The 26,314-nt window shown below is 35.5% G+C and overlaps 1 protein-coding gene and 1 pseudogene across 1 annotated transcript; both read left to right on the top strand.

Annotated features, from left to right (window-relative positions):
- Positions 1-600: 600 nt before the first annotated feature.
- On the top strand, positions 601-20,803 carry LOC120151903 (annotated as a pseudogene).
- A 20-nt stretch (positions 20,804-20,823) lies between these two features.
- LOC120151902 (N-terminal acetyltransferase A complex catalytic subunit NAA10-like) lies at positions 20,824-22,204 on the top strand. Its single transcript, XM_039164206.1, has 3 exons — positions 20,824-20,977; positions 21,220-21,335; positions 21,678-22,204. The coding sequence occupies exons 1-3, from the start codon at positions 20,824-20,826 to the stop codon at positions 21,996-21,998; spliced, it is 591 nt and encodes a 196-aa protein (XP_039020137.1). The 3' UTR covers positions 21,999-22,204.
- Positions 22,205-26,314: the final 4,110 nt, after the last annotated feature.

The following is a 26,314-nucleotide window of genomic DNA, read 5'->3' as shown; positions in this document are numbered from 1 at the left end:
GCCTTGTGAATGGAATGTTTGCCCCGGGTTCCTGAACTTTCAAGAATTTGGGATGCCTTCCAAAAGGTTTCAACAGGCACCAGTGGTCTAGTGGTAGAATAGTACCCTACCACAGTACAGACCCGAGTTTGATTCCCGGCTGGTTTAGGGTAGAATAGTACCCTGCCACGGTACATTCTCGACTTAGTTGAACTTTATGCAATTTAGTTGTGGAAATCTGAGGTATTATTCCCATCGGTACTTCAAAGAAAACATGGAATATGAAGAATTTTTAGAGATTTATGGAGAGAAAACTGTGTTAGATAATTGAAGATGAAGAGAAATACTCTCTATTTGTTAGCTGAGAGAGTTAAAAATGTTGGAAATATCTCGTTAATTATGATTAATGAGCTGTCTTCAAGAAACTCTGAATTAGCTAATTAACGATTAAACAAGTCATTGTAATTAGTTTATATAACGGTTGAAAACCCAGAGTCAAATTAATTTTGAAATTCAGTAATAGATATCGAAATGTTCACACACAAGAACAACCTACAAATATTAAAAATGTTTTTCATTCAAGCAAAATCTTTTCAGTGTGACAACCTCGGATTTTCAGGGATGGCTCTTGGCTGTGTTGACTCAGTTCCCTCATCCCGATCTTCCACGATTGTTTATTTTTCTGTGGACTCTCTGAGGGGCCGTAACTGTCATCTTCACCAAGGTACCATTGCTTCTGATGTGGAGATTCATGGCCTTGTCTCTAACTTTCTAATGGAGATAAACTCAGTTTCAACCCCCCGGACAAAGTGTAGATTCTTAGTTACTCTTCTTATGTTTGCATATTGGTTCGAACTTGGTGAAAAGTGAGCTTTTAATTTCAGAACTTTCCGAGTACATGGACCTGCATTTTGTTCTAAACTAGGACACATGCAAATTTATGCTTTTGATATTGGGTTCTTCGGATTTTTTACGCCCTAAAAACTTGCGTTCTCTGATGTATATTTCTATGGACTTATTCTAGTCCTTCTCATGTCTCTGGAATCAAAGCTTATAAGCTGAGAAACGAAATGATTTGAGGGTTGATTACGGTTCCAGACAGACAGAATCAGCCTTACTATGTCTTAAATCCGAAGGATTTGAATATTCCAACAAGGACACATATGAGGATGGTCTCCCGTCCGGTAATCTCACACAGGAAGCCGAGACAAACCGGACACCTGATTGTCAGACTCCGGCTGCAGTTCCTGCTGTAGGAAAAAAATTATTAGATGACATCGGTCACTACGTCATCTGTGGTCCCAACCAATAATAATTTTTCATCTCATTTTTTTAAGGTGAATCTTCACCTCAATCCTACGTGTAAATAAAGAGCGGGTCCAATTATTATTCACTAAGACCATAAGTGACGTGGTGAGTCGGGACCATGAAATAATTTTTCCTACTGCGGAGATGGATTCCATGCCAGTAGTTGATGCACTGACCTCCGAGAGGGATAAATTTTAATAAACTTTAAATGAGATTTTATCAATCTATCTAAATTTAAAATTAATAATATCTTTATTTTTATAATCATCAATATATGATCTATTATATCTCCTTTACATTTACATTGTATATTTAAACTCTAAAATAAAATAGATTAAACTTAAAAAATGTCATTAAATTTAAATTTAAATTATTTAATTTCTTTAACTAAAATTTGTTAAAAAGTATTCAATATTTAATGGTTTATTTATAAAATCATACCAAATAATTATATAATATTATATAGAGTTTTAAAAATTTCCTTAAGATATTAATAAAAATGATAAGAAAATTTAATTTTTAAGCAGATAAAATCTGTCTTCTATGTGTCTCTTAGCAACATGTATTATTGGTCATAAGTTGTTCCGAGCCTTAACACTTGTATCAACCAGGCTACCATTATACCAAGTAAGCATTTGAGACAATATATTGCATGTTGCTCGTAAGATTGGCGGTTGTTTAAATTGTACGTTAACATGATGATTGTGATATGATAGTCATTTGATAATCTATGATCATATTTTATCCTATCACAGTTAACAGGTTAACGTTCAACCCAAAATACCGTCCATTTTTTAACGGAAAAAGACTAACTTGGAACATAGTGAATGGTCGGATGGTTGTTTTGTAACTTTTGATAGTCGATAGACTCAATAAAGTAACACTCCATTGTCGAAATATCATTTTGTAACTTTTGATAGTCGATAGATTTAATAAAGTTGTACCCTATGGTTGGGGGACCTTTATGTACTTTACCCTATTTTTAAATTAAGACTACGATTGTAATGTTGCAATGATTTTAAAAACTGTTATAATATGACCGAATCTGTGACATCAATTTTCTTTGAATATATGTATTAATTACGATGCTTGAAATGTAGACTTTGAAGCGGAAAGAGAGAACTCCAAGGCAAGGAGGCTGAACTCAGAAAGAGGGAAGAGGTAATTAATTCCTTTACAAACATATTAAAAACCTGGTCTAATTATAATATTAGTCCCTGTATTATCATCAAAAGTAGATTAACTTTCATTTTTTTACTTTAATTTGACTAAAGTAAACCTCATAGTTAATGGAATCTTGACATCATTAACAATTTACTGAAAAAGTATGGGACCAAAATTATGTCACAAAGAATAAAATAGTAATTTGACCCAAGATTTTTTTTTATTAATTTAGGATGATTACAGGTGATAATATATATTCTAAAAACTCTCAACTATTATACAATGAACGATCAAATACCATGCTGTCGCTGGTGCTCAAACTGAGAACTTTATAGATAATAATTATTCCTTTAACCAATGAGATCGTTTGGTTCATGCAATCTAAGATTTTTTTAATTTTCAAATAATAATTTTGTTATATTTTTAATTTGGTATATATAGTTTACAAAAATGGCCTTTACCATAGGGCTGACACATGAGAAAATTTCTCCTTTAGTCTCTTCAAATTTCTGAAATTATAAATTAATACAAGGGTAAAATTATACTAATAATCCTAAGAATTTAAATTTCAGTTCTTACCCTAAAATAGATTCACTGCTTTGCACTGGATGAAACCTTGCATTGTCCTCGATCAGAATCTTATTATCATCTTTTGGGGACATGCATGCAGGAAGTTGAAAAGAAAGAAGAAGCTTTAGCAAAAGGTGATATTTGCCATTAAAGTTTGGTTAGCCAGACCAGATATTTCTTTTCTGGGTATTTTGAAGCTTGTTCAGGTTAACTTATGGCAGGACTGATGATTTTATTCCTAAATTTGCAGTGCAACTTCTTGTTTAAATCATCTGTTTTTATTGTTGCAGCTGGGGTTTTTCTTGATGCGAAAAATCGGCCACCATTTTTCCCAATCATTCACCGTGATATTGCAAATGAGATACCAAATTATCTACACCGAATGCAATATGTAGCTTTCTCCACACTCTTAGGTATGCAAGCTACTTGTTAAAATGCATAGCTTAGATTCGAATCTATGTTGTTTCGATTCTTCATTTTTATAGAATTATCTTGTTCGAAACTTATGTTGCAACACTTGCGTACGAGTCTGAGTAAACACCTAGGATCCCCGAAAACGTAAAAATGATGAATGTTAATTTTATGCAGGACTGACCCCGTCTCATTCTTAAGTATGCAGGCTGTTTGTCAAAATGCATAACTTCGATTGTTTGGTTTCTTCAAATTTTTTTTTTTGAACTATCATGTTTGAAACTTATGTTGCAACACTTGCATACGAATCCAAGTAAGCACCTAGGATCCCAGACGAGAAAAACGATGAATGTTAATTTTATGCAGGATTGACCCTGTGTCTTTCTTAGGTATGCAAGATTCTTGTTAAAATGCATAACTTAGATTCCAATCCATGTTTCGTTTCTTCATTTTTGTTGAATTATCGTGTTACACTTATGTCACAACACTTGCATACGAGTCCTAGTAAGCACCTAGGATCCCAGATAATAGAAAAATGATGAATGTTAATTTTATGCACGGCTGACCCTGTGTCTTTTCTGGAATGTCATAGCTGTTTCCTCAGCAGGCATCAAAGGGAAAGGTTGGATTAGAAACCTCTTTACTTCCATTTTTACAATCTTTTGATTTCGATCGATAAATCCTAAATCTTAAACATTTTTTAGGCATAAAGTTATGGTTCTTGGCAGTCATATACTTCATCATAGGTGTACCAGGCGCCTATTTTCTATGGTATCGTCCGTTTTATCGAGTTTGCAGGCACTAACTAAAACCCTGTTCGACCGTTTCGAATTATGTTCTTCGATCTTCATTATGTTTAATGAGTTATCTTATTATCATGTTGCAGGAAAGATAGTGCGTTTAGCTTTAGATGGTTTTTCATGTTTTATATGGTAGTGTGCATCATTTTATGTATCTGGTGACTGGTAACCCTTGCCAGCTTCCTATAGCTAGCTATTTTATACCCTTTCCTGTTTTACAGATACATATTTGCTTCTGCGTCTATGTTTCGATCGCTCCACCTATAGTTTACGATGGATTATCATTCACGTAAGTTACTTGAACTGGTAACAAACATGTTTTAATTCAAATGAGTATTCGGGTCGGGATTTATGTCCGACCTTGTTATACTTCGTTCGTGTAGACACTCATTTTCGTCCATTTTTTATTTTTTTTATTATATATATATCTATATATATATTATTTACTTTGCAAACGGTCTTTGAAAATACTTATAATATACATAATTTTTGAAAACATTTTGAAAATGTATATAATATAGTTTTAAAATATTTTTGAAAACTATATAGTATATAGTTTTTAAAACATTTTAGAAGATATATATAATATATAGTTTTTAAAATCATTTTTGAAAACTTATATAATATATTGTTTTGAATTTTTTTTAAAACATTTAAATATTATATAATTTTTGAAAAACATTTTAAAAATATATATAATATATAATTTTTAAACCGTTTCTGAAATATATTATAAAGTTTTTAAAACGTTTTTAAAACATGTATAATATATAGTTTTTAAAATCATTTTGGAAATTTATATATTACATATTTTTGAAAATATTTATATATATATATAGTATTATTATTATTATTATTTTTTTATTTTATTTCTTATTATTATTTATGCTTTTTGCAGGTCCAAGTCAAAGATTTGTTTTGGGTCCAATATGGTCCAAGTCCGGTCCAAACACTGGGCCTGAACCAGCCCAGCAGAAGATACGGTTCAGGGTCTGGAAACCCTAGTCATACATGTCACAGGTGGCGCACAAGGGGGCTACCAAACGTCAAGCCCGAACCAGCCGGCCGGGAAAATCGGGACTGCACCATCCCGAGAATCCCGGCCATGTGAACATTGAGGGGAACGACCCCGTTATCATCGGAAACGGCCTTCACCGAGGGGTTATAAATACCCCGGTGAGGCCATGCGAAGGGGGAGGACAGAAAGAGAGAGCCAAAAACCGAGACCACAATATCGGTCAACACAGTAGATCATCGATACAGGGAACCCACGACAGTACTCACAGAGAGAGTAAACCGAGGCCAACATCAACGAAGAAAAACCATCAACACACGACCAACATAAAACCAGAGCACAAAACAGTAAGCCACACGACCATACCAACACAAAACCCACATAAACAACGAGCCACAAAGAACAAAGCAGTGCCAAAAACAAAGCCAACCGTACTAAAGAGCAAATCGGGGAGGAGAACGGTCGTCGGGAAACGAACGGTCTCGCGAAAAAGGTAAAGAACCCGGAGTTAGTTTCCTAGATCTACGTCAGATGAGGCGCTTCTAGGGGATATAGGGCTCGGTTTTGGTTTAGGGGCGTTGAGAGGTGCGTTTTGTGTAAGTTTCGAGTTTGTCCGGCCGACGGTTATGGCGGTCGAAGCGATTTCCGGCGACGGCTGTGGTGGCCAACATTCGGCTGGGGAGGGGGCATCAGGAGAGCTTTCTCTCATTTAAGAGAGGAGAGTTTTAGAGAAATGGTGAGAATGAGGGAAAAATAGGCTGGTTTTGGTATTTATATACGAAGGACCAAAGTGCAAATACAGGATTGTCAAATCCTTTCCGCCGTCCCCGGTATTTTGAATCGCTTTACAATTCAGTCACCAGTTGTAAATTAGCCTCCTAATTTCCAATTTGTTTAATTTAACCCGTGTTTATTTTTTCATACTTTGTGAATTGGCCCTAAACCTTTTATTCTTTCTGTTGCAGTACATTGTTTTAAAATCCCTTAAGTCCAATTTGTTTCAATTAGATCCTAAGTTTTATTTTATTTTGTTTTATCGTCATTATTTTTTTTCTCGTATTATTTTATTTTATTGCTTCTAAACCTTAACCTTTTTTCGCCTTAACATTTCTTTGAAAAAGTTTTATTTTTGTTTTCTTTGATTTATTCGTATTTTTTTTTATTTTATTCCTTTTTATGTACCATATTTTTCCTTTTTTTGCAACTTTTATTTTTATTTTTCATTTTTTTTAATTTGTTATTTTATTCTTTTATTTACTCTTGATCTATTTATTTATTTATTTGTTTATTTTATTTTATATTTTTATTTATCGTCGCTATTATTATCATTTTTCTTATCTAACATGTTCGATGTTTTTTATAAGAATTTCAACCGATCAAAGGTAAGTAATTCGAATCGGATTTCTAAATTTCAATTTAAATTTTCTAATTTTCGTAATTAAAGACAATCGGCAAATTAATTGGTACCGAAAGGGCGGTTCAAGGGTGCTAATCCTTCCTTGACCGTAACCGACTCCCGAACCCGATTCACTTCTGGTAAAACGCAGATCAGGTAAGATGGTGTCCGACCTACCTAAATTTGTTTTAAAATGGTCGGTGGCGACTCTAACCCAATTCATTCAAGTCGAAGCCCAATTTCGGGGGCCTCAACCGAAAGACGGTTCCGACAGCTTGGCGACTCCGCTGGGGACAAGGTAAGTGAGTCAGGCCAGAATTAATTTTTTCAGTTGTCTTTTTGTGCGAAAATGGTAAGTTTAAATTTTAATTTATTTATTCGATTTCAATTATTTACCTTTGATTATTTTTCCAAGTAAATAGTTGTACTAACATTTTTTCAATGATTTCAGATTTTCGAAAAGTTTCCATTTAAGGCTCTATGCCCGAGCTCCGAACCCTATTTAAGTGGGGGTGAAAGCGACGCCTTCGTGTGAATTTATTCACCGTATGGGCCTAGCAAGTAACCTTCGGGATTCATATACCTTATGTCTTCGTGTGAATTTATTCTCCGTATGGACATAAGAGAATGTTTCCTCTCAAGTTTAACTTAGTCCACATAAGCTTGTAACAGGCTTAGGACTAAGGGTCTGGCAAGCCCAAGGGGGCACCGGCAAGGAGAACTCGAGTACCGTTTTAGAACCTAAACCGGGAGAGTACAGGGAATTAGAGCCCGCCCCGAAACCTCATTCCAAACCCTAGGCTATTTTATTTCCTGCTTTATTTTCTGTTCAAAGCATGCGAACTAGACAAACATGTGTTTAGGTTTTGTTTGAAATTAGCATGCGGGATAGAGATCATGTCCGGGTAGGAATAATAAGCATGTGGGGTAGATATCATGTGGGGTAGCATTTCCCATTTTTATTATTGTTTTGATTTACCTCACTAACTCTTTTATTTTTAATTTATTTATTTATTTTTTATTTTGTTCTCATCATTCGCATCATTTAAAACGAGGTGTTGATCCACCAAAAATGTGTTTGTTAAACGTAAATAATCTGCATTAACAGACAAAGGGGTTATAATACAAAGAGATAAAAAAAACTCAGAAGTCCAACCGTGGTCAAAGAATACTCAAAGGCAAAGTTGCAGGGGCAATACGAGGAAAAGGTCACTGACCCGGTCGCTCCTTTTGAAAACTACAAGAACAAGATGGTGGAACCCTAGCTGAGCTGGATGCCATTACTGACGAATTCAAGAAGCAAGCTTCGGATAGTTTCTCTGGATGGAGGGCTCCAATGACACTTTCGTTAGAAACAAGCTCGGTAGAAAGTGAAAGTCGGAGATGCAGTCCTTCGAGATCTTTTTTGAGGCAAGCATCTCATTATTATTTGCACTTTTTAGCCAAAGGAGCCGGAATGGTTCGACAGGATATTCAACTAGTGAAAAAGACGAATCAGCTTGTCAGAAGCTGTACAGGATTTGTACCATCAAAAAGAGTTTTTTGTCTCTTCAGACGTAACACTTTTGTCACCAAATAAGGGTTATTCAGAATAACAGGCACATTTTTTGGATCAATGCCTCGGACATTTCATGCATCATATATTTAGACATTTTGCATTTCTTATTTTCTTTGGATTTTGTTATTTTCTTTGCATTCACATTAACTAACATAAACATGTCTCATCGAAGGGAACAAATACTGGATACACCTCCTCAAGCATTGGACACACCCCATCCACATAACACTCGTTTGAAGAAGAAGAGGATGGAAGCCAGAATTACACAAATCGAGGAGAATATGTTAAAACTACAGAAGGAGCTAGAAGACAAGATAAACCAGAACAGTCGAAATACTCTGGAAACAATCACAAAGAACCAAGAGTCCTTGGTTGATCAGATCGTTGCCAAGTTAGTTGGCCTACAACAGACCAGTGCGCCCGGGGCAGGTTCACCGGAAGGGGTAACTATACAACCTACCCCGCAAGTGGTTATCTCACCTGAAATCCTACCAGAACTTCGAGGGGACTCATCTGCTGCAAAAACAAAGCCCTTGTCCTCTATATTTAACCCTAGGAACAATCCGGGTTATTACCATGTACCGGATTTGGACGAAGAGGAAAAAGCGAAGAAGATGGAGGAAAAAATCAAACAATTGGAGGACCAAATGAATATAGTCAAAGGAGACCGTGACTACCATGAAATTGATGCAATGGAACTTAGTCTAGTCCCGGACTTGGTTCTTCCCTCGAAATTTAAGTCCCCGGAGTTCGAGAAGTTTGACGGGAATAGTTGCCCATCCGCTCACATCACCATGTTCTGCTGAAAGATGACAGGATATGGAGGAAACGACCAACTCCTGATCCACTGCTTTCAGGATAGTCTGTCGGGCTCAGCCATTCGGTGGTACAACCAGCTAAGCCGATCAAATATCAAGACCTGGAAGGACCTGGCCAAGTCATTTCTGGAACAATACAAGCATAACAATGACATAAGGCCAGATCGAGTTATGCTACAAAACATGGAAAAGAAGCATAACGAGAGTTTTAGGCAGTACGCACAAAAATGGAGGGACTTGGCTGTGCAAGTTCATCCACCGTTAGATGAAAAGGAAACCCGGAAACTTTTCGTGCAGACTCTGAAGGCTCCATACTTCGGGCATCTGGTGGCGATCACATCAGGAAGCTTTTCAGACTTGGTTATGGCCGGAGAAATGATTGAGTCGGCCATAAAGCAAGGCAAGATTAAGGATGGGGAAGCCAGTAAGAAGCCTCCTATGAGGGAGAGGGATGGAGAGGTTAACAACATCAAACACTCCAGCAAAGGTGTTACAATCTCCAGTCCAAAATCAACTGCAACTGTACCGTTAGGTACTTCTAAACAAGATTCCAGGAGGGAAAGGGAACATTTCGACCCAATTCCCATGACCTACAAAGAGCTTTACCAGCAACTTCTTGACACCCATGTGGTGTCACCATATCCAGTAGAACCCATGAAGCCCCATACCCCAAGTGGTATGATGAGAATGCGTATTGTGAATATCACGGCGGAGTCCCAGGGCACACAATTGAGAACTGTTACGCATTCAAGAGGGTCGTACAAAAGATGCATAACCAGACTGGATCGACTTCAACAACTTGGGGGCATCCAAGTGAGGAATATCATTTCATCATTTGAGGCATTCTGTTTGACTTTGTTTTTCTTCCATTTTTTCTCAAGTTTTTGTAAAGACATTTTAATCAAATTTATGTTACTTTAAAAGATGTTAAGCAATGGATCATATTTGCAAATTTGCAATTCTTTGCATATCATTTGAATTAAGAAACTCTGTAAACGGTTCAAAGTTACGAATCTTTGACGAAGTAACATGATTTAAAACAAGGACTTTGACCTTATCCAGAATATACCCTCAAACACCATACCCCGCTCTTGGAATTAACCAATATACCCTTTTCCTTTCATAAGATGCGGACAACACAGGGCATCGTTTGCATATGACAATTACTATGTTTTTTATTTAAGACTTTCAATGACGATGATGATCTTTACAAATGAAAGAGTCGAGTAGGTGAATCCAGTTTAGGTCAGTTGCTTGAAAATTGAACTCTAAAGATGAAATTTTTGACTTTCAACAAATACCTAGGCTAACAGGTTCTTCTTGACAATCTTAAGAAATTAAATCCGTAAAAACTGAGCTATTCCGCTAAGGCAATTGGTTATAGAGGAAACTTGAAAGCCCTGGCCTTATGAGTAGATTACGTTCAAACCATGACATTGCTCGAAAACTTGGCAATTCGGTGTTTGCTCCACTGCTTTTGTCAGGCTGAAGACTTTGTGATGAGACGAACCCTTCAGTTAAACCTGATAAAAGTGGTTATAATACTAAGCTGTCCCTCTAAAGCAATTGGTTGAACGCCCCGGCTTTATGGATTTTGCTAGCCAGACAATGGCAAAGTAAATGAAATTTATCTAAAAAAGAAATTTTCGGTAATGTTGGACTAAGGGAGTTAAGGAACACCTGTTATAGTTGACTACACACAAGCACTCAAGAATTTCATTTTTATACCGATATTTTTTGCACTGCCTTTGTTGGAAGAGCCTACAAAGCTTGAACAAATGGAAGATTTCAGAGGACTGAGATAAAAGGTCTAGTAATTGATCATGCTAGTTGCGTCATTTTGTCCGCACCCAATTAAAGTGCCAAAGCATGTTGCGATATTTAAAAAATGACATTTTTTACTAAAAACCTTAGAAAGGAGGCCAACCTAAAGCCGACTCGTCCCTTTGAACATTTGTCAAAGATTTGTAACTCTGAAAGCATTAAAAGAGCTCTTGATTCCTTTGATATTTTTTGAACTCACATTTACAATTTGATTCAATTGCGAACAATACTTTACAACATTTTTATCATTTCTCTCTCCTAAAACAAGAAAAAGGAGAAAAACATTTTTAAACAGAACAATCTCAGATATGAAATGTCTGTAAAGCCCAAGCTCGAGAAGCAAATGGGGCACGGTCGATTCCAAGGACCAGATTGGCAGACAAAGCACGAGACTCCATCCAAGAAATAAATCATAATTCATTCATGATTGCATGCATCTTAGACATACCTAGGTGCATCACATCCATCATTTTAGCATGCATAATTTTGCAACTTTTAGAGTCAAGTTTTGACTTCAGGATGAATGACACTCGATTCTCAAGCGCCTTCAAAGAAGGATGGTGATTGCTTAACTCAACATTCAGCTCAACTCAACAATGAACAACATGTTTCCAGTTTATGTCTTCAAGCCAGATTTCAATTCCACAACGGAAGATATTTGGCTATCAGAATTCATCAACGGGCTTTCCCATAAAATGGGAGTCATCCAAAGATTGTCTTACTTGATTCTCGCTCAGAGGAACCACCTGAAGAATCATGATCGGCTTCGACCCGTTAAGGGAAGCCATTTTTTTAAACAAACTATTTGCAGCATAACTTAAGTCGAGAAGGGTTATCTGCCAACCAAAGACCTTTGAGTTCGACTACGCTCAGCTCCAAGGCACATCATTTGCAGCATAGCTTAAGTCGAGAAGGGCTATCTGCCAAGGACCCCGAGTTCGATTACACTCAGTTTCGAGGGCATATCATTTACAGCATAACTCAAGGCTAGAAGGGTTATCTATGACCAAAAGACCTTTGAGTTCGACTACGCTCAGCTCCAAGGCACATCATTTGCAGCATAGCTTAAGTCGAGAAGGGCTATCTGCCAAAGACCCCCGAGTTCGATCACACTCAGCTTCGAGGGCACATCATTTGCAGTATAACTTAAGTCAAGAAGGGTTATCTGCTAACAAAAGACCTTTGAGTTCGACTACGCTCAGCTCCAAGGCACATCATTTGCAGTATAGCTTAAGTCGAGAAGGGCTATCTGCCAAAGACCCCCGAGTTCGATTACACTCAACTTCGAGGGCACATCATTTACAGCATAACTCAAGGATAGAAGGGTTATCTGTGACCAAAAGTCCTTTGAGTTCGACTACGCTCAGCTCAACGACACATCATTTCCAGCATAGCTCAAGGCAAGAAGGGCTATCTGTCAAAGATCCCCGAGTTCGATTACACTCAGCTTCGAGGGCACATCATTTGCAGCATACCTGAAGTCGAGAAGGGTTGTCTGCCAACCAAAGACCTTCGAGTTTGACTACGCTCAGCTCCAAGGCATATCATTTGTAGCACAACTTAAGTCGAGAAGGGCTATCTGCCAAAGACCCCCGAGTTCGATTACATTCAACTTCGAGGTCATATCATTTACAACATAGCTCAAGGCAAGAAGGGCTATTTGTCAAATAAAATTGTCGAGTTCAGTTCCATTCAGCTCGATGATACCCCAACCACACTACTGTTCGGCTACAATCAAGGTTTTCAAGTCGAGAAGAAGACCCGGTTAACCGTGCCTTAGTGACAAGAAACTGTTTTTCGGCAACATAGTTTAAGCCGAGAAAAGCCATATGTCGACGGGGACCTTTCGAGTTCGGTTTTATTCAGCTCAAGGGCCTGTCAATCACATGGTGGAGTCAAGGAACTACTTTCCAGTCGAATTTTAACCAAGGTCTCTAATCCGAGAAGAAGACCGAGATTGATTACAATTGGGCAACGAGAAGCCACATCCCGATTCAAACTTCGAGCTACGGTTTCAATTCCGTATCATTTCGAATTCGCGAAGGAGGAGTCATCTGCAACCTGATTCGACAGGGAGTTATTCTTTCAAGAGTCAATTTTTCAACTTTAAAGAACGAAAATTTGTGTCTTTTTGTCTTTGTCCTATTTTTCATTCCACGAAAAAGGACAAAGAGGGGCAGCTATAGACACTCATTTTCGTCCATTTTTTATTTTTTTTATTATATATATCTATATATATATTATTTACTTTGCAAACGGTCTTTGAAAATACTTATAATATACATAATTTTTGAAAACATTTTGAAAATGTATATAATATATAGTTTTAAAAATATTTTTGAAAACTATATAGTATATAGTTTTTAAAACATTTTAGAAGATATATATAATATATAGTTTTTAAAATCATTTTTGAAAACTTATATAATATATTGTTTTGAATTTTTTTTAAAACATTTAAATATTATATAATTTTTGAAAAACATTTTAAAAATATATATAATATATAATTTTTAAACCGTTTCTGAAAATATATATTATAAAGTTTTTAAAACGTTTTTAAAAACATGTATAATATATAGTTTTTAAAAGCATTTTGGAAATTTATATATTACATTTTTTTGAAAATATTTATATATATATATATATAGTATTATTATTATTTTTTTTTCTTATTATTATTTATGCTTTTTGCAGGTCCAAGTCAAAGATTTGTTTTGGGTCCAATATGGTCCAAGTCCGGTCCAAACACTGGGCCTGAACCAGCCCAGCAGAAGATACGGTTTAGGGTCTGGAAACCCTAGTCATACATGTCACAGGCGGCGCACAAGGGGGGCAACCAAACGTCAAGCCCGAACCGGCCGGCCGGGAAAATCGGGACTGCACCATCCCGAGAATCCCGGCCACGTGAACGTTGAGGAGAACGACCCCGTTATCATCGGAAACGGCCTTCACCGAGGGGTTATAAATACCCCGGTGAGGCCATGTGAAGGGGGAGGACAGAAAGAGAGAGCCAAAAACTGAGACCACAATATCGGTCAACACAGTAGATCATCGATACAGGGAACGAACGGTCAACAAAGCAGTGCCAAAAACAAAGCCAACCGTACTAAAGAGCAAATCGGGGAGGAGAACGGTCGTCGGGAAACGAACGGTCTCGCGAAAAAGGTAAAGAACCCGGAGTTAGTTTCCTAGATCTACGTCGGAGGAGGCGCTTCTAGGGGATATAGGGCTCGGTTTTGGTTTAGGGGCGTTGAGAGGTACGTTTTGTGTAAGTTTCGAGTTTGTCCGGCCGCCGGTTATGGCGGCCGAAGCGATTTCCGGCGACGGCTGTGGTGGCCAACATTCGGCTGGGGAGGGGGCATCGGGAGAGCTTTCTCTCGTTTAAGAGAGGAGAGTTTTAGAGAAATGGTGAGAATGAGGGAAAAATAGGCTGGTTTTGGTATTTATATACGAAGGACCAAAGTGCAAATACAGGATTGTCAATTCCTTTCCGCCGTCCCCAGTATTTTGAATCGCTTTACAATTCAGTCACCAGTTGTAAATTAGCCTCATAATTTCCAATTTGTTTAATTTAACCCGTGTTTATTTTTTCATACTTTGTGAATTGGCCCTAAACCTTTTATTCTTTCTGTTGCAGTACATTGTTTTAAAATCCCTTAAGTCCAATTTGTTTCAATTAGATCCTAAGTTTTATTTTATATTTTTATTTATCGTCGCTATTATTATCATTTTTCTTATCTAACATGTTCGATGTTTTTTATAAGAATTTCAACCGATCAAAGGTAAGTAATTCGAATCGGATTTCTAAATTTTAATTTAAATTTTCTAATTTTCGTAATTAAAGACAATCGGCAAATTAATTGGTACCGAAAGGGCGGTTCAAGGGTGCTAATCCTTCCTTGACCGTAACCGACTCCCTAACCCGATTCACTTCTGGTAAAATGCAGATCAGGTAAGATGGTGTCCGACCTACCTAAATTTGTTTTAAAATGGTCGGTGGCGACTCTAACCCAATTCATTCAAGTCGAAGCTCAATTCCGGGGCCTCAACCGAAAGACGGTTCTGACAGTTCGGATCTCTCCCGCTAATCAAGGCCTTTAGAGGAATTTTATATCCTCCTACCAACTATATTTTAGTGACATGATCACTAATCATGTAACCTATTAGAATTAAATTTATTATTTGACATTAATACTAACAATTCACTATATATGGTTAGAGAAGGAATCGTAAACTCTTGTTCTTTCAATTGATTCACTGTCTACTGTCTATTTCAACTCACCCGGAACACCGGTAAACGGCAATAACTCTATGTACAAACTCAAAGTGGTGAATTGCTTAGAACTCATCACCTTGAAATCTGAATTTTTTTTATGTTAGTTGTTCATTTTATTAAATGTATCCACCTTAAAATTTTATTTGTTTTCACTCTTGAATCCAAATTTTTTTATATTAGTTGTTCATTTTGTTGCGGAAGACGGCTATCGGATAGAGCAAAATCGCAACTGATAATTTGAGAAAATAAAAATGAAGATAAAAGAGACACAAAATTTACGTGGAAAACCCCTAAAAATTTAGGGTAAAAGCCACGGGCAACGGTAGAAGAATTTCACTATGAGAAAATAGGAATTACAACTTCTCTCGATCTACCAAGGAGAAAACAATGATAATTCTCTCTTGATAAAAAGGAGAAAATAACTCTCAAGAAACTCTCTAAATTCTCTCTAGTATTAGAAGAAAGCTAGAATGCTTTGGGATGGTTTTGAAGCTAAATGAGCTAGGGTATTTATAGTAGAATCTTTAAGGACTAATCTTGAAAATACCCTAAAAGTTTAATGACTAAAGTTTGTAATTTGCCCATTTAGTTTTCAACCATTGTTGCACCTAATTTTGACATTTTATATTTGGTGCCTACCATTGTTGAAAATTTCATTTTTTTTCAACCTTGCTAAATGCACTTTCGGTGCATGCTTTCAACAATCTCCCACTTGAAGATTTGATTGGCACAATCATATCTTCACACCATTCTTTCTACCTTGTACCATCATGTTGCTTACGTCTCTGATAGTCCACAAGAGGATCGACACCAGGTAAATTTATCAGCATTGATTGCCTTCGTCATGAAATCTGCTATGTTGTCTTTGATATGGATCTTCTGCATATCTACCGTTCATTCTTCCACCTTTTCACGAATGAAATGGTACTGAACTCGTATGTGCTTTGTCCTTGAATGAAATGATGGATTCCTTTCTAGATGCAAGGCGCTTTGACTGCCACAAAACAGAGAGACATACTCTTGATTATGCCCAAGCTCCTCCAATAGCATCTTCAACCAAATTGCTTCTTTACTGGCTTGTGTAGCTGCTACATATTCTGCCTCTGTTGTGGACGTAGCCACAACTGACTGCAATTTTGAAACCCAGGTTACAGCTCCACCAGCAATTTTGAACACATATCCTGTCGTAGATTTGCTTTTATCCAAATCCCCTGCATAGTCAGAATCTACATAACCGTTGATTAGTAAGTTTGATCATCCGTAATATAATGCAACATTTGAGGTCCCTTTGATGCATCTGAGAATCCTCTTTATAATATTTCAATGCTCTTTGCCTGGATTCGCCATGTACCGACTAACCACTCCCACTACTTGTGCAATGTCTGGTCTTGTGCATATCATAGCGAACATTAAACTTCCCACTGCTGATGCATACGGTACTCGAGACATCTTCATCATCTCTTTTTCACTGCTAGGACTCATACTGGAGGATAATTTGAAGTTAATAGGAAGAGGGGTAGAAATTGGCTTACAATCTTGCATGTTGAATCGTGACAAGATCTTCTTCAAGTAATTCTTTTGTGAAAACCAAATCTTCCTATTACTTCTGTCTCGGTGAATTTGCATCCCTAGAATCTTGTTTGCTGATCCCAAGTCCTTCATTTCAAATTCCCTAGCCAGTTTTAGACCGTATAGAGATTTGTTCAACCTGCAAACCAAGTTCTTCTTTTCTTTTTCTTCAAAACCTTCAGGCTGGAGCATATAAATTTCTTCTTCAAGATTTCCATGAAGAAAAGCTGTTTTAACATCTAACTGCTCTAGATGTAAGTCCAATGTAGCACACATTGCCAAAACTACTCGAACTGTTGTTAGTCGAACCACATGAGAAAATATTTCATTGAAATCAATACCTTCTTTTTGAGCATATCCTTTGACCACCAGTCTTGCACGATACCTCTCAACTTGATCGTCACCATTTCGCTTGATTTTGAAGACCCATTTGTTACCAATTAGCTTCCTTCCTTGTGGTAGTGGCACAAGGTCCCATGTATTATTTTTATGAAGGGCTTTAATTTCTTCTTGCATCGCCATCATCCACAGTGAAGCATCTGAGTTGTTTATTGCCTCCTGGTATGTTGATGGCTCACCGTCCTCTGTTAAAAGACAGTATGCAATATTACCTTCTATAACATAATCTGAGTGCCAATTGGGACGTCTTCTCACACGATCTGATTGACGAGTTGTTGGTGCTTCAGAACTCTCTGGTTCTTGTTCATCATGTGCTGGATCTACTTCATAAGAATCTCCTTTTTCAAACTCCTTTTCCACATTTATCTGTGTAGTCTCTGACTTTTCAGTGCTATCATCGTCTTCTTTTCTTTGTAGTTTATCCTCTACAAAGATAACATCCCTGCTGATGATCACTTTGCGGGCAGTGAGATCCCACAAGCGATACCCCTTGACTCCATCAGCATACCCTAAGAATTTGCATTTCCTAGATTTTGGATCCAGCTTTGAGATTTCTTGGGAATTGTACATCACGTACCCAATACTTCCAAATATATAGAGGTTTGAATAATCAGCTGGTTTACCAGTCTACATCTCCATTGGTGTCTTCAGTTCTATTGCAGTTGATGGAGCTCGATTCACCAAATAACAGACGGTATTGACTGCTTCCGCCCATAATGATTTTTCTAAGCATGCGTCCCTCAACATTGCTCTTGTTCTTTCTAACAAGGTTCTGTTCATCCGCTCTGCCACACCATTTTGTTGAGGAGTGTTTGCCACTGTGAACTATCTTTTGATGCCTTCTTTCCTGCAAAAGTCGTCAAATTCTTCGCTTGTGTATTCTCCTCCATTATCTGTTCTGAAACACTTGATCTTATTTCCAGAATCAAGTTTCACCCGCGCTTTGAAGATTTTGAAAGTTGAAAACACATCTGACTTCTTCTTAATAGGATACACCCAACATCTCCTAGAGTAGTCATCAATAAATGAGACAAAGTATTTTGCTCCACCTAGGGATGTAACTGGTGCTTGCCATACGTCAGAATGAACTAATTCTAGAACATTTTTGCCTCTAGAATTTAACGTGTTGAATTTCAACCGGTGCTGCTTACTTGTTATGCAATGCTCACACAAAGTAAGTGATAACTTTGTTAAGCCTGGAAGTAGCTTTTGCTCCACAAGAACTTTCATTCCTTGTTCTGACATGTGTCCAAGTTTTTGATGGCATAGCATTGCCAAATCTGAACTACATGAGGCAACAGAGGCTTCTGCTTCTACCAAAGTCTCTCCCATCAGCATGTACAAGTTTGCAGCTATTTTTTCGCCTTTCAGCACCACAAGCGCTCCACGGAACACCTTCATGATTCCTTTTCGTGTTTCAATCTTGCTTGCATTATTATCCAATAATCCGTAGGATAATAAATTTTTCTTCAGGCCTTTCACGTGACTCACATCTCGAACAACTTTAATTGTTCCATCATACATCTTTAATTTGATGGTTCCCACACCAACGATCTCTAAGGCATGATCATTGCAACTATACACATATCCTCCTGAGACAGGTTCATAATGATTGAACCATTCTCTTCTTGAGGTCATGTGATATGTCGCTCCCGAATCAATGAGCCATATATCTGCAAATCTTTTTCTGCCTTCCACGGTGGTTGACGCTTCACAGCATAGAGCATCTCCATCATCTGAAGTGTTTGCGGTATTGCCTTGTGGATTAGAGTTTTTATTTTCAAGTGACCATTCTTTCCAAAGTTGTAGCACTTTAAATTCTTTTTGCTCCTCGACTTCGATCTACCATGTTTGTGATTGCTGCTTTGGCCACGTTCCGTTGATCTCCCTCTCATCGTTGTCAACGCTTCTGCTTGTTGCAGATTTACTTGTCTGTCTTCCTTGTTCTTGCGCCGATTTTCTTCTTGTAGAACAACAGCTGCAACATCATCGAAGACTAGACTGGTGACATTACTGTTTGTCAAGTTGATGATAAGTTGATCATACGAATCAGGTAGACTTTGAAGTAGAAGTTCAGCACGTTCTTGTTCTCCTATTGTACATCTTAGGGATGTAAGCTGAGAAAATAAAGTGTTCAGCGTGTTTAAGTGCTCCGTCACTGAAGTAGATTCTGGCATACGAAAAGTATACAATTTCCTCTTAAGGAAAATTTTATTGTGCAACGATGTAGCCTCGTACAATTTGGTGAGATGATCTCATATCTCCTTAGCTGTCTTTTTCTCCTCGATGCTTGACAATACTTCATCTGCTAATGCTAGATGAAAGTTTGCCATAACATTTCCGTCCATTTCGATCCATTTATTGTCATCTGCAAAATCCACCGGCCTTTCACTGATAGCCGCTAGACACCCGTCTTTCATCAGGATGACCTTCATCTTTAATTTCCACAATGAGAAATTTCTCCCATTGAACTTTTCAATATCAAATTTTGTTGCCATAGCTTCTTTTACGGATAGCTCTCACTATTTCACTATCGTGAATAGTTATCTGGAACATTCAAAGAATGGGTAATAACTTCTTACTTTCTTATGTTAGAGGATCCACCTTTTGGTGGCAACCACAAAGACAATAAGCAGATATTACACACTTTAATCTAGCTCGGATACCAATTGTTGCGGAAGACGGCTATCGGATAGAGCAAAATCGCAACTGATAATTTAAGAAAATAAAAATGAAGATAAAAGAGACACAAAATTTACGTGGAAAACCTCTAAAAATTTAGGGTAAAAACCACAGGCAACGATAGAAGAATTTCACTATGATAAAATAGGAATTACAACTTCTCTCGATTTACCAATGAGAAAACAATGATAATTCTCTCTTGATAAAAAGGAGAAAATAACTCTCAAGAAACTCTCTAAATTCTCTCTAGTATTGGAAGAAAGCTAGAATGCTTTGGGATGATTTTGAAGCTAAATGAGCTAGGGTATTTATAGTAGAAGCTTTAAGGACTAATCTTGAAAATACCCTAAAAGTTTAATGACTAAAATTTGTAATTTGCCCATTTAGTTTTCAACCATTATTGCACCTAATTTTGACATTTTATATTTGGTGCCTACCATTATTGAAAATTTCATTTTTTTTTCAACCTTGCTAAATGCACTTTCGGTGCATGCTTTCAACACATTTTACTAAAATTATCTATCCTGAAATTTTTCATTATTACGTATGTGTCTACTTTAAAAAAATATTTTTCGGGCCAATATGGATACGAATATTTCAACTTTAATTTTAATTTACTCTTAATTGACGCATTTTCGTTTCTTGATTAAGACTTAATAAGATGTTACGGGCGGTGCAGGGGATTCTGAAGTGCAATAAATGTTATCAGCAAGCGTACTTCAGTTGGGGTAAAGTTAAAGATCATTTCTTTCTCTTGAATCATTGGATTTGAAACTATAAATTATCAAAACATTTTGCTGGTAAGGCTGATTGCTTTTTTCTATTTACAGATATTCTAGGGTTATTCTGTATGAAACACTGTTAAGCATGTGGGTCATTCAGGTATATAGTCGAACACCTTGAAATCATTTCACTCTTCTGCTGTTTCATCGATTATTTGATTTGATTTCTTCGGGGATTTCTAAGAATTACCCATATATTTTTTTTTTCTTTTTTGGCAGAGTTTACAGATATTTCCGTCGCGCTGGTAAGGTGGCGGAGGGAAAACGTAATGCTGCAAGAGGAGTCGCCATGGAAACAATATGCTAATAAAGCTACCAAAGCCAACTCGTCGTCTTCATTCATGGCTACTTGCTTGTATCACATTGTGTTGAGAGCTCGAGACTCGGTGGAACCTAGGCTTTTGACTAAAGTGGGTATTTATGGTAAGTTTGGTTTAATTTTTAAAAATTGATTTTAGAAGTGTTGTAAAACGAATTTAAAAAAATTATATAAAAAGTGAATTTAAAAAATAAGATATCTATTATAAATAGGGTCGGGTAACATGTAGGGGCGACGGCCCAGGGCAACATGTAGGGGCATCAGTAGAATTGATACCCATTTATGACAACTGTAGCGAATGGGCGGCCTTTGTAATCCACACCTCCTTTCTGTAGGTTATTCCCAGCATGTAGGGGTAACGAGTGCCACAGCCACAACACCTCTCTCGCCATCCTTCGTACCCACCGCAAGCTTGGCCTCGCCACTAAGCTCATGATCGCTGCCCAAGCCGCCATGGAACATGTCCTTCCATTTATTTTTTTCTTTTCATTTTCCTTTTTAGTCATTTATCTGCTCATATATGGACTGTAGTACTTTTAAATTAGTTAGTTATTAGTTTTTGCTTGATTACATTTTGGATTCGAAGGGAAAAGAATATTTTAAGAGAAGTAGAACTTGAAATTCCAATCTTTGCTTGACGAAATATTGAATAGTTTTACTTTTATATAGAATGCTTATGTTAGAGTTACTTTTACTTTTATTGATTCTATATTTAGCAATTCTTGAACAGATTAACTGCAAAATCAATCGGCAAGGAAGAAAAGGCATTTGTATTCTTCAATACTAATATGCGAAGTGATGCAGGTGTTTGGAGCAGAGTATGTCTTGCTCCATGTGAGAAAGAGTAACAGGGTAACATTTAATCTGTATACTCAGACGTTGGGTTATAAGATACATGATGTGGAGGCGAAATATTATGCTAATGGGGAGGATGCATACGACATACGGAAGCAGTTAAAAGGTAAGAGTAGTCATCATCACATCCATCAAAATCACCACCACCACCACCATAATGGTGGTGGATTTTGTTCGGGTGATGCAAGAAGCGCAGAAACAGCTAATACGAGAGGAGATTCTAAATCAGAATCAAAAGCTCGCACAGAATCTGGTTCAAAAGCTGGATGATTACTTGGAGGTAAACATAAGTATCTGAAGAACTATAAGTGGCATTGGTTTATATTCTCTAGGCTACTATTTCTTGCTCATGATATTTTCAGTTTGTTTATTGAAGTAATAATCTGACTATAGATTTCGAAACTTGTCGGTTTCCTACATGAGATATTGTATGATCCCAGCTAAATGCAATGGTTTCTTTACTATCTCTTTTACAATGCGTCTTTGTTTCAATTCTAGTAAGATGTCTTCTTTGTGTCACTTTCTGCATTCATGGTTTATGATATGTTGACGTCTCGGCTTCCTGCACTCCCTTTGTAATCTATGCTTGTTCAGATCCTTTTTATTGCAGTTTGCTTTCAATGTTTTCCCTTGTTCATGCAACATAACTTCCCGTCATTGTTTGGGGCCCAAACGAAGTGTTAGTTGGCAGTCTGTTATTGTGGAACAAAGTGATATTTAGTTGGCAATCTGCCAGTCCTGTTGGTATTTGTATCATGCCATTGCTAATATGATGTAAGCTGCCTTGATCGAACAATCTTAACCTGGGGAGAGTAGTGGAAATGGATATGTTTGTAAGACAAGCACAAACAGGACATGCAGTGGCTGCAAAGTCAGAGGCAATGATCCTGCTGGTCGAGTTTCAATGGACATTTTCCCATAATATATACTACTAAATAATTTGGCTGGATTTCAAAATTCATAGAAAATGTATGAATTTTCAAGCATAAAGCATGTTCTGGGAATAACCTACAGAAATTACATTTTTCTATTATACGGTACAAGTATAGGGGCATAAAATTATTATCTCACCCGGGGCATTAAAACTCATTGGACCGGCCCTGATTATAAACATTATGATGTAAATAAAAAATATAACATTTAAATTATATTTATACTTATATATGAATCATATGAATTTAAGCTATAATATATTTAAAAATAAATATTATTATATATGAGTTATGTCATTTTAAACTATAACAAAAATATAAAAAAAATTACAAATAAAAAATATAATTATGATAAAAATATAGTATTTTTATAACTCGCTGTTAATATTTTAATATATAAACTATAAATTGTATTTATTTTTAAATAATTAAAATAAATTATTAAAAGTAATAAATTATTTTTTAAAGATGTTAGTATTAAATTATTAAAATAAAATGTAAATATATAATTGAGTAGAGTTCATGCATTAGTAAGGGTAAAATTATAATTTTCTTACAAAAGCAAAGTTGATAGTGAAAAAACTAAAAATCCTAGATTTTACAGTTAGTTTGAAACCACTGTTTTTATCGTAATTTTTTTTTTATTTTTTACTCTTTTAGCATGATTTTACTGTCAAAACTGAGTTTTTTTTTTTTGCTAAAATTGCTTTTAAAAAGCTTTACGAAATAGATTCTTAATCTAATGTGTAAAAAATTTAGTCATATGAATAAATATCATTTTATTATTTAAATGTTATTTTAAAATTTTTAAAATCAATTTAAATTTATAAAATTTGAGTATAATTGAATTAATTATTTTTATTTGAATTTTTATTTTAATATAATTATTTATAATATTATATATTGGTTAATTTCAATTCAAACTACTTTCTCTAAATATATATAACGTATTATATATATATATATATGACATTTATAATTTCGATTAATTCGATTAATTAACCGATTTAGAACTTAATTAATAGAAATCAAAATTTGAAAAAAAATTATTAACCGTTAACTGACCGAATCTAAAATTAACTGACTGAAATTTTGGTTCGATCGGTTAATAAATAAAAATAAAAGTTAAACTCGTTTTTGTTAATTAAATTGTACCTATCACATCCATTCCAATTATATATATTCTTGTCATGAGCTTGCACCAAACGTTTTCTCTATTTTTCCTTCTAAAATATTAAAATGTTCTAGAAGGTAAGGCTATAAAAAAATTAATGAAACGAAGTTAGTAAGGATTTATTTAGAGATATGAGATACATTTCATAGTGTATTTTAAATCCATTAAATAATATTTTAATGAAATGAATTTATTAAATATTTATTTGGAGTCAAAATAATAGAAAAACAGAAGCATAATTAGTTTGATTTATCTAAGTAAGTATAAGGTAATATCTTTTCAAAGATAATTCTTAATTATTTAATATTATTAGTGTTTAAACGTGTGACCTCAAAGAATAATAACAATTCTTTTATCACTGAAATCGCTCAGTTCATGCCCAAAATTAGAATTAAAAAATAAATAAAAAAAGTTAAAATGAGAAAATATTATTGATTTTATTTTTTATTTATTTTATTTAAACTTTAAAATTTTTAAAAATTCATCCAAAAAACAAATTTAAAAATAATCGTTATAATTATATCACGACTTTAAGATATAATATATGATATACTTTAAATCCCTAAATAAATTCAAAATCCCATTTTATTATCTTTTTTCCATGTGTAAATTTACCTTATTTTGCCGTTCTAGAAAGACAAATTTATGGAGAAAATATAGAAGCAGCCTCAAGATTGGGACCATTGACGTTGAAACCATCCTTATCATACAACAAATACATGAAACACCAACTTGTCGTATCAAGGACACTGCTCCTTTCGGGAGAATTAAATCAATAGCGCTTTTTATTATTTTATTAAACAAAAAACCCGATCAGTATTATTTGAAAAAATAAACTTTAAATACCTCGCGTTATGTAAAAAATGAGATCACACATAGATTTCTACAGAAAATAAATTTCATGTATTTTTCGCGTCCAAATTCTTCTATGTAGATGGATCTTGCATTATGTAGAAAGTTAGGTCAGACCTCGCTTTATTTATTTTTATAACCACGTGTATTTGAGGGTTTTTTTTGCCCAATATGGCAACTTGCAAAAAAATTTGGAAAATATAACTCTCATAGTTTTAATTTGGGATCTACGATATTTTCTACGGTACGGGGAACTCATCAACTCGAGGTGATAAGTTTTATGGGATAATAATTATTATATTCTTTGTGTATTATTTAATTATTTTTAAAGAACTCGTCACCTCATTAAAATAATATTATTTAAAAAATTAATTTTAATTGAAAATTAAAAAAAATGTTGGAACTTATATGTCGAGGTGACAAGTTGATTTGGTTTCATATATAGTCATTTAGAAATATTTGAAAAGTAATTGTTGGTAGCTGTTGGAACTTGTTGTGTAGGTGTGACGTGTTCCATCGTTTATTTTAAGAAATTTTAACTATAAATAGGAGTTGAGTTAGTTGATAGAGTTATATGAGAATCAAATCATGAATTTGTGGGAATAATATTTCAAGCAATTTTCGAAAAGATCATTTTGGTTTAATTACTCTGATAATGATGATTCGGATTCAAACCCGTCTTCATATGAGGAGTAGGTGAAATAGTTAATAAACTTGATTCTTGATCAACATAAGGAGATGAAAAGGGAGGAGGATGAGAAGAAGAATAAGAAAAATAATGAAGAATAGGGATAGCATATGGGTAAAATTCGTGGATTCTGCACCGTACCTATTCTAATTGGGGCGGAGATGGGTATAAGTTTAGTGGGTAGTGGGCGAGTGTGGATGTAAAAAGTCATACCCGCCGTGGGTAGTGGGTAGGTGATAGATTTGAGACCTTATTTGCCACACATCCGCCCACCGCACATCCTCTCGCCTACTAATTTCTCATTATATAAATTTTAGACTATTATGAATTTAGGTATAATTTCATAGACTAATTTATAAATCTTAAAATTTTATAGGATATGACTTATAATTTAACCAAATGTTGGGGTATAATTTTTTTTAAAGTCAATTTTCAATCTTTAGAATCAATTTTTCTTTATCAGACTAGTGATTGTCACCGTCGTTTTTGTTTTTCTTTATGCTGCAATCTTCTTTTGTAAGTTTTTCTTCGCCCATTCTCTTGTATGTTTTGCTTCTGAATGGACATATTTGTTTTATGTTTTGTTGCATATGTAATTTCTAATGTTGTTGTCAGGTGGGTATGGGCAGCTGTAGATTTAAAAAATTTACCTATCGTGGGTGGTGAGTGGGTAGTGGGTACGAAAATATTAATGGGTATGGGGATAGGGGAAGGGGTATCCGCACTTGCCCCGCCTGTTTGTCATCCCTAATGAAGACTTACGAAACCGACACAACAAACAAATTATGGAGAGGAATAAGAAAAAGAAAAATAATAATGTAAAAATTGAGATGAAGAATAAGAGGAAAAATTGTTTATTTTGTTGAAAAAATGTTTTGAATATATTTATGAATTTGAGTTTAGTTAAACGTTGTAGTTTGCAATTATATATGAAAAGTAA

The sequence above is a fragment of the Hibiscus syriacus genome, unplaced genomic scaffold (genome assembly GCF_006381635.1).
Source record: "Hibiscus syriacus cultivar Baekdansim isolate YM2019G1 unplaced genomic scaffold, ASM638163v2 tig00111070_pilon, whole genome shotgun sequence".
NCBI lineage: Eukaryota > Viridiplantae > Streptophyta > Magnoliopsida > Malvales > Malvaceae > Hibiscus > Hibiscus syriacus.
This window is presented reverse-complemented; position numbering and strand designations above follow the sequence as displayed.